The following is a 14503-nucleotide window of genomic DNA, read 5'->3' on the forward strand; positions in this document are numbered from 1 at the left end:
AGCATCTGCTAAATGCCTGAATGGTAAATTGTGTGTTTGCCACAACTATGAGATCTTTCTACATTTAACGTTGCAACACACTAAGAGAGTGTGACATGTGTCGGGACTTTGGAAGAATAATGTATCACCCGTCCAAAACAAACATCGATTGAATGCATGGTCAGGTCATGGATGGAAATAATAAATAATGCACTTGCTCTCCTACCGGAGTCCGGAGAGACCGCCGGTCATCAAATTATTGGTTTAGGTTTGGTTCAACCGGGAGATTTAGCTTTTGATGGTACTGACTACTGGACCATGCTAGCTTACTACTACACTTACCTGTGTGTGTGTGTGTGTGTGTGTGTGTGTGTGTGTGTGTGTGTGTGTGTGTGTGTGTGTGTGTGTGTGTGTGTGTGTGTGTGTGTGTGTGTGTGTGTGTGTGTGTGTGTGTGTGCTCGTGTGTGTGTGTGTGTGTGTGTGTGTGTGTGTGTGTGTGTGTGTGTGTGTGTGTGTGTGTGTGTGTGTGTGTGTGTGTGCGCGCCAGGGACATACTAGGAGGTTCAGTGACACTTTGATAGCAAAAGTCCTTGCTACGGGGACTGCATCTACAACCTCATACTGTATGTGTTGATGTGTTGATATGAGTGTGTGCATGTGCATATACATGTGTACATACTGTATAGAATTAGTATGTCAGTATTTTACCTGAGGGATGATGGTGATCCTGGAGCGGAGGTCGTGCAGGCCGATTTGGGCGATGTTGACCCCATCGATGTAGATCTTCCCCTTCACAGCTTCAAGGATACGGAAAATTCCCAAAGCCAGTGAAGACTTCCCAGCTCCTGTCCTCCCAACTATGCCCACCTACAAACAGGAGAGGATTTCAGGAAAACGTGTGACAAAAGAAGGATTCATTGTTCATGTTCACCATGATCATTTATAATTTGAATAACCCATTCAATCCGGGAAAGCATCTGTCATTTTAGATGTCTTTGGCTATTAAAAAATAGCAGATCAACAAGCTCATGAGCTTGTAGATCTGCTATTTTTGGAAAAATCATATGTGTGCAAATCTTTGAATATATATATATTGTTTTTTTTTTAAAGCTTTTAAAGCTTGTAACTCAAATCTTTGCTGCTGGGGGTCCCTGGAACAAAATATTTTGAGATGGGGGTCCCCAGGCCAAATACACATCATTATATTTTAAGGTTCCCTAAAAATTCAACATTCAAAATTCATATACCTGGATATAAGAAGATAAACAAAGAGAAAATGTCTATTTGAGCGTGCCTGACCTTCTCTCTCTCCTGGATGCTGAGGGAGATGCCTTTAAGAGCCCAGTCCAGACCCTTACGGTATTGGAGTCCATAGTCCTCGATCTCTATGGTGCCGGTTGTGGGCCAGGCCACAGGCAGCGAACTGCCTTCGATGGTCCACGGTGCCTGTAAAACCACATCAGTCAGGCTTTAGTTCAGACTGCAGGAAAATGCAATATGTTTAATGTATCGTCGCTGTTGGGCAGAAACCTCTTATCTCCATATTTTAACTTTTTATATGTTTTAGTAAATTAACGTCCTACTTGATCACATTAGTGTCACACAAAAGCATCAAAAGTAGCAGTCCCACAAGCTCGAAACGCGGCGCGATGCGACGTGTTTTTTATGTGTTTTGACCATAAAAATGGGTCGATGACCCATGACATCTAGGAAACAGTGCTTTATATCGTACGGCGATGTCACTTGCAGAAAATCTACAAGTTCACAACACGTGTCACATCGCAATGTGTTGTGAACTTCATTGAATTATTTTTTACCCCCATTGTAAATATACAATTTGAAACCATTTACAATTTAGGCATCTAGCAGAGGCACCTGTCCAGAGTGATACCCATACGCTGGTAACTGGTATAATAGTTTTTTGCATAGAATACTAATACTGTGTGTTTATGTGATCAATATGTGAATGCTGATATTCAGAACCACTCACTTCCTTTGGCGTGTCAGCATACTCTTTAACTCTCTCCACAGACACAATGTTGTTCTCCACATCAGTCCAGGCACGAACAATCCAGCTCAGGATTCCCGTCACCTTTAGGTACAAATAGAAGATCAACTTCAGAGCTATGTTTGTACCCAAAAAGGCTGTTTGTTTTTGAGTGACAGAGCTTATGATATTTGCTATGAAATAGCAACATAGAACGATAATAATAATTTCAAACCATCAGCATTACAACTTCATTATTTCACCCTTCACATCAGAATGATCTTCCATCCTGATTTTGTAAAGACTAAAAGAATCGTACTTTTTACTTCTACATTTGGTTATGTAATTTAAAATGTAGGACGTCTTCATTTTCACTGAAGGATATTGTAAACATACAGCATTAAATGTGTGCAAATGCGATATTTGTTTTATTAAAATAAGTGTAAAATAGCTCTTCCATATTAATCATTGCTATAGAGTTTCTTTGTTTTTTTTTCAGTAACCGGGGTCACCCAGACTCTCTAGCTCTTTAGTAAACAGTAAATCAGGTCAGGATAGCAATTTCATCCAATCACGAGAGTGAACTCATAGAGAATACAGGATAAACAAGTGAAATTGAAAGTGATGAAACAAATAATGACAAAAAAGGGGGAAACTGTACACAAATCGGTAACCACTTATATATGTATACTAAGTTGACCGGAGAACTCCAGGGCTGCTAAATATCTCTCCTGAAAATAGCCAATGTAGAAGCTCAGTGAGCTTGTAGATCACTTTTTTTTTTTCCTTCAATGTTTGGCCCAAAATAGGGACGCTAAGGCGCTTTAAGACGCTTAATAATAATACTATTAAAGTTAAATGCATATGTGACCTGTAGAGAGGTGGACACTGCCAGTCCCACGATGCCTGGACTGAGGTAGTCCCTGCCCCTCACTGACAGGATGGCCGCTGCCAGCACCAACAGGTTCCCCAGGAACTCCAGGTTCACTGCCAGCCACCTGAAGACATGCAGGACACCATGGAGACACACAAATACCACCACAAAGGTTATAGGGAAGAGCCTCTCTGTGGCCAAGACAATAGGGCTTGTATAGTCTAGACCCCAGTTGGGTCCCCAAATTATTTTGGGGGGTCCCCAGATGATTAGCTTAATGTGCAACATTGCTTTCTCACTCAACAGTAAAGAAACCAACATACAGTGTAAGTGTAATAGTGTATACAGGGTATCTGCACATTATTAAAGTTACAATTTAATGACTTTTAAGACCTTTTTAACACCAATTTGGCCAAATTGTCAAATATTACGAAAGAAAGAGGCACACGTTGTGAAAATAGCCGATCTGCAAGCTCACAACGCCTCGCAGTGTGAGACGTTGTGAGAACCGAGTCAAACTAATCTGTAGAACAGAGTCAAACCAAGTGCTTGTCAGGGTGGGGGGTCCCCAGTTCAAATAGGATTATTTTTTGGGGGCGGGGGGGGGGGGGGGGGTGGGGGGGGGTCACGGCCTGAAAAGGTTGAGAACCATTATGCTAGACAATAGTCTATTGTAGGATTATGTGATATGATCTCCCAACCTGGTAGCCACGAAGCGAGGGTAGTAGGCTGTCTGGTTGAGATCGATGCGTCCATTGGCCTGCAGGATGAAGCGTGGCTGCTCTCTGAAAGCTCGTATGACGCCGGCTCCTTGCACGGTCTCATTAAAGTGACTGTAAATGGGAGAGCGGCTCACCGCCTCCAGCCGACGAAGCTGACAAGACGTGGCCACGTAGAAGCTCTGCACGAGAGAAGGTGTGGAACACGTTGATGTGGACTAAATGGAGTGGTAAACACTGAGGGCCCTATTTTAATTACCAGGTCTTAGGACTTAACTTAAGTTAAGTCATAAGACCTGGTCAATTCTTCTGGCTACAGTGATGTCACCTGTTACTTATCGATCATCCGCCATGATGTTGCCGGGTCAAATCAGTGCATAGAAAACATAGGAAAAAGGCAGACCTGTGCTCCTTTCTTGGATATTTGGATTGATATGCCTTTTTTATGTCTGCCAAAGCTTTGCACACTTCAGTTCACACTTAAGTTTCGAATATTTTGCAGTCCTGTTTAAAATGTTCACACAATCGGTGGTTGTTGCAATTACCTGCACTACAATAATTCACCATATTATGCATATTATGCATAAAATGTGCACATTCCGTAATGCAATTCCATTGGTGAAAGCTGTGTTGCTTGACCCAGCGAAGGAATGGTGGATTCGGCCAAGCCCCGAAATACCCGTACAGTAGGTGGTCAGTGACTTTGATCAGTTTCACTTTCAAAACCTTTCCATCATGCATGTCATACAAACAGAATGTGGCACACAACACCAATGGTTTTAATAATGTGGATTGTGGAAGTTAAATGGTGGATTTGTGGATAGGACTCTATATGAAAAAAAAAGTGTTATATCAACAAAACGCATCGCATTCTGTTTATGTGACATGCATGATGCAAAGGTTTTGAAAGTGAAACTGGTCAAAGTCACTGGCCACCTACTCTATGTGTGTCTCAAAGAATAAGACGCGCAAAATAGGGTCCTCAGTCACAATAGGAAGAGAAGTTAAAGGTTTCACTTTAGTTTTTGCAATTTACCATGCGCAGGCGAACTGAAACTCCTACCTGTATGAAGGCGTATATAAAGGTGAGCGGGAGGAGCACCACGCCGGCGAAGGGCGTGGCCATGAGGACGATGATGCAGACCTCCAGCAGCTTGAGGAGGTAGCCCAGCATCATCTTCATGCCGTCGGGGATCATGCAGTCGATGGCGTCGATCTCCTTGGAGAAGCGGTTGAGAAGGTTGCCGCTGGGCGTGCACTCGAAGAACGCCATGGTGGAGTGCAGCACGTTGTGGAGCAGGTCCATGTGCAGGTGGCGCGAGGCGATGATCCCGCACAGAGAGATGGCCAACGTGGTGCCAAACATGGCGATACCTGAAGGAAATACACAAAGCCATGGAAAACTAACCATGTGAACACTAGCGTCCTTATTTCAATCAGAATCAACTTTATTGTCAGGTCTACAGGTGTAAAACTCGTGAAATTCGTTTTTTTGTTATTTCCATAAAAATGAAGGGGAGGAAGAGGAAGGGGGGGGGGGGAGATCAATCGATAAGAAACACTGTTTTTCTTTTTTACATATTTACACAAAGTACCTGAGGTAAGACATAAGGTGCGTCAGCATAGCAGCAGATGTAAACTGTACATGATATGCTATGGACGTTAGTTAAGGTGCTAGAAACAACTAAAGTCAGTGCGTTGTATATGGGATTAAGGTGCAAGTGTCAGCGCGTGTCGACTGCATAATCCACATAAGGTAACTGACACTGGTATAATCCGCAGGTAGGTCCATGAGGAAGAGCATGTTGTTCGTGATATTATGTTGTTTGTGATGTTGTTCGTGATATGCTAGAGGCTGACTGCGGTCTCAACCCACCTTGTGCAAGTCCCAGGGCTCCAAACACACCCAGTTTGAGGTCGGTGTCCATCTGGGTGCCGTTGACCACTGGGTCATCGGCCCAGAGGCTCAGCCAGTAGTTGTAGGCCAGAGAGGCGGCCTGCTGGAAGGCATACAGGAAGACTATTGGGATGATGAGGGCCAGGCCTATGGTCCTGAAATACACCCTGTACATCTCCAACTTCACCTGGGATGGAGAAAAAGGTTAACCCGTTAAAACCGGGAAAGCATCCGTCTCATTTTAGATTTTAACTACATTTGAACCACTTTAACCATATTTTATATATGTTGGCTATTCAAAAATAGCAGATATACAAGCTCACAGCGCGTCACTTTGTGTCGCGCTTTGAACTTGTAGATCTGATATTTTTGAAAAAGTTTGAAAATGTACGCAAATCTTTGAATATATATATATTTTTTTTAACTGAAATCTTTGTTCCTGTGGGTCCCCGGAACAACATATTTTTGAAAACTGTTAGGATTTAGAAGATATTTTTTAAAATCGGCTTCAGCTCTTAATGCGTGAAAGTAAATACCGTGTCTGTCGGGCAGAAACCTTGTATCTCCATATTTCAAAAGTTTATGTTATTTTAAATAACTCTTTGTGAGCTTGTAGATCGGCTATTTTTGTCTAATGTTCCCCTCATAAACGGAATGCTAAGGTTCATGTGGTTAATGTAAAAAAAGACTAATCCTATCACACAAAGATTTGGCAGCCCCACTGTAGTAACTCTGAGGACCCCCTAGGGGTCCCGGACCTCTTGTTGAAGAACCCTGATCCAGGGAGTGGGTGGTCTCTGACATAGGCCAGAATCAATGATGTCTTAAGAGAGTGCACACATGATATTCTTAGTATTTGATTCAAAGTCGGTTACACTAATATTTTTATCTTTATTTTTTTCTGAACGAGGGAGATGGTGTCAGTTAATTGTTCAGTTTGAGTGTAATTCATTGGCGTGCCTATGGGTGGTGCACTCACACAATACTTTCATTCACCTTTTGCTCAGTGCCATTTAAGTTGTCTATATTTTTATATATACACTGAAATTACCCCAAAATTGTGCAAGCGTGGTAATTTCCCTAAATTTCCCCATTGTTAGGCATTTGAAATATACTGTACCCCACCATATTAATTAAATTATGTTATACATTTCTTTGCTTTTACATTTAAATAATACATCCAAAGTTAAAATGAGAGAAGTGAATGAAGACCTTCATGTAAATCATTTTGATTCACTCTTTGATGACTTACAAATTGATGACTTATTACTCAATACCGTTTCAAAAGGAGCAATCAATGTGCACATTTGCACTCAAAAGGCATATATTTGACAAAAGAATAAAGGTCTATGGTGCCTCTGAAATCAATGTCACTACAGGTTGGCGTAGGAAAACATGAAATAAGAATAATCTAAAACTATGTGGCAAGTAAGATCCAGAAAAACGTTATTGCATTTTATTTCCTGAAAAACAAAAAAACAAAGCCATGGAGGTGGGTTTAAAATAGCTGATCTACAAGCTTGTGGATCTGTTATTTTACGCGAAAGTTCCCCCCAAAATAGGGATGCTAGGGTTCAAGTGTCTGCTAGAACCAGTGGTTCTCAACCTTTTTACCTTTCTACACCACAGTTCCCTACACCACAGGTTCTCAACCCACATGTTGAGAACCACTGTGCTAGACTGTCATAGAGTTGCAGTTTCCTATCGCGCGACCATGTCACTCAAAGCCAGGAAAATGGGTTGTTTTCCAGTTGTGTTGGGGTCTGTAGTGACACTGCCTGGCTGGCTGGTTGGCTGCAGCACTCACTCACCCTGCCCGTGTGAGCCTTGTCGGCCTCAGTGAGTTTTCCCAGGTCCTCCGCATCCTGCTCTTGCTCCGCGTCTGACATGGCTTCCATCGTCTGCACACTGGCACTGCTCATGTCACAACTAGCACAGCACAGACACAATGCATTCATTTCACACATTCACGTTCACAGCAAAACATGGCTGATACAAACGCACACACACACAGCTCCAATTTGTCCTCCTTAGTGCAAACTAAACTAAACTTTGCAAGGCACATATGGCTTTAAAGTCACTTTTTCCAAATCTAAGTGGAGGGGGGATCACTTTTTCCTGATGGTTGAGGTTGCTTGAAATGTGTGTGGCTTATTATTAAGTTTTTCAGCTTTTGGTGCATGCGTGCATGTGTGTGTGTGTGTGTGTGTGTGTGTGTGTGTGTGTGTGTGTGTGTGTGTGTGTGTGTGTGTGTGTGTGTGTGTGTGTGTGTGTGTGTGTGTGCGTTTGCATTTGTGCATGCATGCTTTCATGGGTGCGTGCATGTTTCATTCTCATTATAATACCTGATAAGCTGCTCCTGAGAGAGGTCCATGAAATCTGTCATGCTGAGACGAGACACAGACTTCCTTGTGCCTGAAACAGACACAAGACACCAGTGAAACAATGAATAATACAGGACGTCCCAACATTACCGATTTGCACTGACTCAAACAGGAAAAGCTAGAGAAGGGGTGGCCACTTTAACTACCCATCTTAGTCAGAGTGTATTTTAAACACTTAAACCCTATGTAATTCGTCGACCAGGGTTCCCCCCCAGGAGTCTGTACCACTGGCCACCTGCTATTTTCACTCGTCGAAAATAGCCGATCTACCCAGACGATATCTACTCTCACATCACGATATTGATATAATATCCCCAGCTCTTCATGTCATGGCCTGTGCCCTTTTCCCCTTTAACAAACAGATGGGCAAACCAGACGAAAACAATAAGTACTGAACAGTGCAGACTTACTCTTATCCCTGTGTGTGGAGCTCTCTTTGCGCTCGGTACCGGCGAATATGTGGATGAACTCTGCGAAGGCTCCTTTCCTCCCCATCAGCTCCAGGTAGGAGCCCATCTCTGTGATCTCACCCTCCACCAGCACCAGGATGAGGTCTGCCTGAGGCAGGTAGCTCAGGCCGTGGGTCACCAGCACACGTGTCTGTGGATGGATGTGTGCACGTATACAGTCAAATCCCCAGTGTTAAAGCTAGGGCAACAGACAAAGAAGAGCTTCAGATACTTACATACTTACTAGTCCATGTCCAGTCAACAATATAAGTTGCTTCTTTCAAAATGCAAATTAAGTTATGAAAAGGTGACTGGAAGCACAATGGAATTGCACAGTAATGACATGAATAGTAATGTAATGTAGCCTGGAATCCAGACTGAATGCTCCATTCAGTGTTTTTTTTTTTCTCACTTTGCTTCACAGTCTGGAAAGCCTCCTATCTCTGTGCACAAACGGGAGAAAATGGCCCGCGGCTTCTGATTGGTCTGTGGGGGGACGGGGGGACGGAGACCAACCAGTGTTGTACATCTCGAGTCACTTCCTGAGTTGCCTGCGTAATTGATATACGAGTCAAATAGGATCCTGGCCAGACTAGGATCTAGAGAGTAGTGAGGACTAGAGAGTAGTGAGGTTACAAAAATACCAAACGTAGCGAATCAGTCTGGATTCCAGGCTAGAAACATTTTGACTTTTTTTGTAAGAAATGAAAAAAGGGGATATTTACTCGCGACCCATAAAAATTGGTCTGTGACCCAAACATGGCTCCTGACCCACTGTATGGGAAAGTGGTCTACGTTAAACATGACATACAACATGATGCAGACATTCCACGCCCTCTCTCTCTCTCACCTTGTCTCTGAGCACCCCTTTGGGTCCGATCACCCTGTCGAAGATGTGTTGTCCCACGTGAGCGTCCACGGCAGACAGTGGGTCGTCCAGCAGGTAGACGTCAGCCTTGGTGAAAACAGCCCTGGCCAGGCTCACCCTCTGCTTCTGTCCTCCTGACAGGTTCAAGCCCTGGACACACCGTTCCATTTGAAAACAAGAACAGAGGGGGAAACATCGTCTTAAAGGAGTAGTTCACCCAAAAAACGACATATTTTCTATCAATTACACACCCCATGAAGCCTTGAATTCATGGAGTATTTTATTTTATCGCATTCCTAAGCCAATAATTTGATGACCGGCGGAGAGGCGGAGACTCTGGTAGGAGACTGAAAGAGTCTCCATTGAGTCTCAGCCGGTCATCAAATTATTGGCTTAGGAATGCGACAAAAACTGGGTGAACTATTCCTTTAAAGAGCTGGTGCCATGTTTTTGCACTTTTTCTGTTTTTCTTGTCTATGAGGTTGATAGAACTTCATTAAGCGTGGTTAGGTGGTGGTTTTATGTTTTTTTATGTCTTCCCTGATTATTTGGAGTTTCTTCCTGGAGGCTGAAATCTTGAGGGTCAAACGTGCCAATAGAGAAACAGCCCTTTAGTGACATCACAGAGCCCCCAAAAAACATACCCTCCCCCTCATTATCATAACACAACAGGTGTGGGCATGAGGAGGAGGAGGGACTTGGACAGGTGGGTGGTGCTAAGGTGGTGGAGGAGGTGCTAAGGTGAGAACTAGGGATACTTAATGAACTGGAGGCGTGTCCACATAAAAACATTTTTTTTAACAATTTCTGTACACTTTTTTTTTTTGAAAAAAATCCTTACATAATAATAATACCTTATGATCAGGTTTTAGGGTTGAAAAATATCATGGCACTCCATCTTTAACCACTTCTAAATCAGTAGTTCTCATAATTTCAAGATGTTTAAAAAATGTTATGTACGTGCATGCTGTATGTACAAGCTCGTTACATGTATGTACTGTCTCGTTACAGCACGTACATGTTATGTATGTGCTGTACATCTGCTATTTTTGAATAGCCAACGCTAAAATCTAAAATGACACAGACGCTTTCCCGGTTTTAATGGGTTAAAACAACAAGTATAGGCGTAGCCTACCTTCTCGCCGATCTCGGTGCCGTCCCCAGCGGGCAGGATGTCCAGGTCAGGCAGCAGGGCGCAGGCCTCCAGCACCCTGTGGTACCAGCTCTCCTTCCTCTCCTGGCCAAACAGGATGTTGTCCTTGAGGCTGGCGTTCTGGATCCACGCCTGCTGGGGAACGTATGCCACGGAACCCTGGAGGACAGCAGAAGAAATAATAACTCTGTGACCCAGGGGTATAGTGGGAGTGACGTCAGGACTTCGGTACTCTATTGCAAAAATAAGGACTTGTGACGCGACTTGGGAGTTGTACCGAATGACATAACAGCAGCTCTGCAATAGAGAGGGGTGTTCTCAGGCGGGACTCCCTCTTTACCAGGTGTTTCGCCCAGGTGGTCTCAGGCGGGACTCCCTCTTTCCCAGGTGTTTCGCCCAGGTGGGCGTGGTTTTCAGGTTAAAATTATTCATTAAAAAAACAAATTCCATAAAAAAATACATTAAAAAAAACTTTAGAAGTACTGAAAATAGCAGATCTACAAGCTCACAACGGGTCACATCGCGATGTGTTGTGAGCTTGTAGATCGGCTTGTAGATCGGCCCGGGAAGACATCAAATTTCTCTTTGGGAACCACTGGGTTAAGGCATGTTTTCTGTGAGGTTAGGGTTAGGTTTAGGCATATAACCACCCCACCTGGGCGAAACACCAAAGGAAGAGCGAGTCCTGTTCTCAGACAAGTGCATGATGTACGCATCATGGCTGCGGTGATGAGGTCGAAGTTGGATGTTGGGAGTTGGAATCTTGGCAGCTGTGTGCGTGTGTATGATGTTTAAAAGAAAAAACACTGTATTTCTATTGGCCCAGATTGAGGTGGAGCAGGAAAGAAATGACTGTGAGTCTCTGTATGTAGACAGCTTTCAGGAATGTCCTTGGTGTGTTGGCTGAACCCGAGGTTCTGCATCCACCCCCGTACCCTGTCTCTGTGTACTTAGTGTGCGATGGACTGTGGGTGTGATCAGGTATTATGGGTGGTGTGGTATTAACGGTTCTTTGGTATTGAAGACACTGAGGTAGAGGATCAACCATGTGATGAAGTGAAATATTGACCTTTTGGTAGAAATGTCTTAATAGCAGAGTCACAATTCTTACAAGGTATCATAACTTATGAGTTTAAGCTACTGTGCTCGAGTTTGATCCCTGACAGTCATGTGAGGAGACACAGATTAACATGGAAACGTTTAGTTTCACAAAACACATGCTATTTTTAAAATAATGTTTATAAAAGGATACTGTAACTTCGAGGAGCAAAGACAGGACTGATACACACTTACATTCTACAACACATTATTTAAAGTCCCACTTTGCCAACTGGGTCAATCACGACACACAGGGCTTAATTTGTGTCAAGCTCCAGTACCTGCCTGCTGGGCTCCGGGAAATCTAGAAGGTGCTCCATCACCTCAAATGCACAAACAATACAATACATTTTAATTGTAGGCTATTTATTATGAATTCAACTTTCACATGTTCCCTCAATTCAATGGAAAAGGAAACCATCAATTCATGGATGAATGAAACATTACATACGTTACATTTCGAAAAATCACCACAACGTAAACACTTTATAATTTACTGTTAGAAAAATGGTTGCGCAACTTGCGCTCGTGAGCCGGGTGATCTGACTCCACAAATAACGCTAAGGCCCCGCCTCCCCCTCATGTCAAAGTAGTTGTCAATGTTTACAAATTGATGAGAGGACTTGTGGAAATATCCTTATGGACCCCAAGAGAGAGAGCGTGAGAGAGAGAGAGAGAGAGAGAGAGAAGAAAAAACATCATGACGAGTGATCAGAAAACGTGTGTTCTCTCTCTCCTTTCCAAGTTTGATGTCAGACTCAGTAAATAAACGGTAACGTTACGCTAAAAGTGCCATGACTTTTTGTCGGATTCATGAATTCCGGCACATACTAATGTACAAATTATACACTGACGGCACAGTAGAACACACAGAGTTGAATGAATACTGAGGATTTTACAGCGTGAGGATCGTTTGGGTTTTTGCCGTACACACCGCAGCAGGGTTTACCTTAACGGAGACGTGGCCGTTCCTCTTCTCCGTCTCGCCCAGCATGGCAGAGAGCAGCGAGGACTTCCCCGAGCCAATGTGACCCACCACTGCCACCAGAGAGCCCTTCTTAACCCGCATGCTGATCCTCCGCAAGCACGGCGGGCCGTCCTTGGACCAGGCAAACGTACCCGCTTCGATCACCACCCCGTCGCCGTCTGGGCAGGGACAGACAGAGGGAGACAGAGAGAATGAGACAGAGAGGAAGGCAGAGATGTGAGCGTTACTATCACCAGTCCAGTGGTGGACAAAAAGTATTCAACTCCACTACTTGAGTCAAAGTATACATAATCTTGGTCAAATATTACTCAGCTACAAGTGAAAGTTGCTCCGTTAAATTTGTACTTGAGTTAACTAGAGTACTTGCTTTTAAACGTACTGAAGTCTTCAAAAGTACATTTTCTTTTAAACATCAATGCTTTACTGCATGGAGTAAAAAGCACAATATTTGTCTTTGAAGTGTAGTTGAGTGAAAGTCTTAAAAATACAAATTCTTCTAAAAAACAAAAACACTCTCCATCCCTTTTCTCAAGCTGTGAGAATGTTTCCTTTTTTATTGGATTACACGCCGCAAACAAATAGAATTACACTAGTCACACACAGCAGGCCACATACTTACTGTAATTTGGCGTGACACACACACACACACACACACACACACACACACACACACACACACACACACACACACACACACACACACACACACACACACACACACACACACACACACACACACACACACACACACACAGTACTGAGATACAGCAATATTACAATATAAAAGTACTCTGTTAAAATGAAAAGGCCTGTATTTGACTTGAGTAAAAGTACAAACATTTAAAAACAATATATATCATTTAAAAAAATAGCAGATCTACAAGTTGCGATGTGACACGTTGTGAGCTTGTGAGCAAACAAAAGGTGTTTTTTTTTGTCGATGGGTTCCCAGATTGAGTAACTAGTAACTACACCATGGCAAACGCTCGCGCGGCGGCCAGCGGAAACGCTATAAGGACACCCTAAGGGCCAGTCTCAAAAGTTCTCAAAAGTTGTGGTCTGGATAGAGACATGGGAGGCCAATGCACTACACCGCTCCAACTGGCGCTTTGCAGTCAAGCATGGTGTTGCTGAGTCTGAGAAGCGCCGCATCCATGAAGCCGAACAGAATAGACAGCTCCACAAGACCAGAACCAGTTCTTCCCCCTCCTCACCTAGTCCAGTGATTACCAAACTGGGGGTCGGGACCCCCAGGGCGACCCCCAACTTATTTCGGGGCGTCCCCAGATGATTAGCTTAATGTGAAACATTGTTTTGGTAAATAAAAATGGTAAATGGTGCATTTATATAGCGCTTTACATAGATTGTGCATTACATTCACCCATTCACACACACATTCATACACCGATGGCAGAGGACACCATGCAAGGCTCCAACCTGTTCATCGGGAGCAATTAGGGGTTCAGTGTCTTGCTCAAGGACACTTCCACACTAACTCTGGGGGAACCCCCCAGCCCGGGATCGAACTGGGTCACTGGGAACCTTGCGGTTTCCAATTCACTCTACCCGGCCACTCTACCCCTGAGCCACTGCCGTTTTCTCACTCAACTGTAAACAAACCAACCTACAGTGTAAGTGTATACAGGGTATCTGCACATTTCTAAAGTAAAAATGTAGGACTTTTAGGACCTTTCTAATACCAAATTGAACTACAAGCTCAGTTCGGCTATTTTCACAATATTTATCTGTGGAACCGAGTCAAACTAAATGTAATGCCTACAGTACAATTCCAAGTGCATGTCAGGGTGGGGGGTCCCCAGTTCAATTATGATTATTTTGGGGGGTCGCAGCCTGATAAGTTTGGGTACCATTGACCTAGCCAGCCTCCAACCATCACATCCCCTCATTGCAACCGTCATTCCGTGCCAAGATCGGCCTCATCAGCCATCTTTGCACCCACAAGACATTGTGAAGTCACTTGGTCATCTTCGCAAGCGAAGGACAAACATGAGTGGAGTAAAAAGTACAGTATAAGCCTCTGAGGTGTACTGAAGTAGAAGTATAAAGTATTAAAAAAATAATAATAATACTCAAGTAAAGTAAAAGT

General features: G+C 43.6%; 1 protein-coding gene across 1 annotated transcript in view; it reads right to left on the minus strand.

Annotated features, from left to right (window-relative positions):
* The window catches only part of LOC311056133 (multidrug resistance-associated protein 1-like), a 59041-nt gene that overhangs the window by 6943 nt on the left and 37595 nt on the right, over nucleotides 1–14503 (minus strand). Inside the window, exons 15-27 of the mRNA XM_084072531.1 lie at nucleotides 12358–12554; nucleotides 10293–10469; nucleotides 9140–9307; nucleotides 8251–8440; nucleotides 7802–7871; nucleotides 7268–7385; nucleotides 5436–5643; nucleotides 4623–4933; nucleotides 3542–3741; nucleotides 2838–2964; nucleotides 1970–2071; nucleotides 1279–1425; nucleotides 688–846 (exon numbers count right to left, since the gene is read on the minus strand). Of these exons, the coding sequence (XP_083928657.1) occupies nucleotides 688–846; nucleotides 1279–1425; nucleotides 1970–2071; nucleotides 2838–2964; nucleotides 3542–3741; nucleotides 4623–4933; nucleotides 5436–5643; nucleotides 7268–7385; nucleotides 7802–7871; nucleotides 8251–8440; nucleotides 9140–9307; nucleotides 10293–10469; nucleotides 12358–12554 (2174 nt within the window). The remainder of the gene's footprint in view (nucleotides 1–687; nucleotides 847–1278; nucleotides 1426–1969; nucleotides 2072–2837; nucleotides 2965–3541; nucleotides 3742–4622; nucleotides 4934–5435; nucleotides 5644–7267; nucleotides 7386–7801; nucleotides 7872–8250; nucleotides 8441–9139; nucleotides 9308–10292; nucleotides 10470–12357; nucleotides 12555–14503) is intronic.

This window comes from Gymnoscopelus microlampas (assembly GCF_963454915.1).
Source record: "Gymnoscopelus microlampas genome assembly, chromosome: 11".
NCBI lineage: Eukaryota > Metazoa > Chordata > Actinopteri > Myctophiformes > Myctophidae > Gymnoscopelus > Gymnoscopelus microlampas.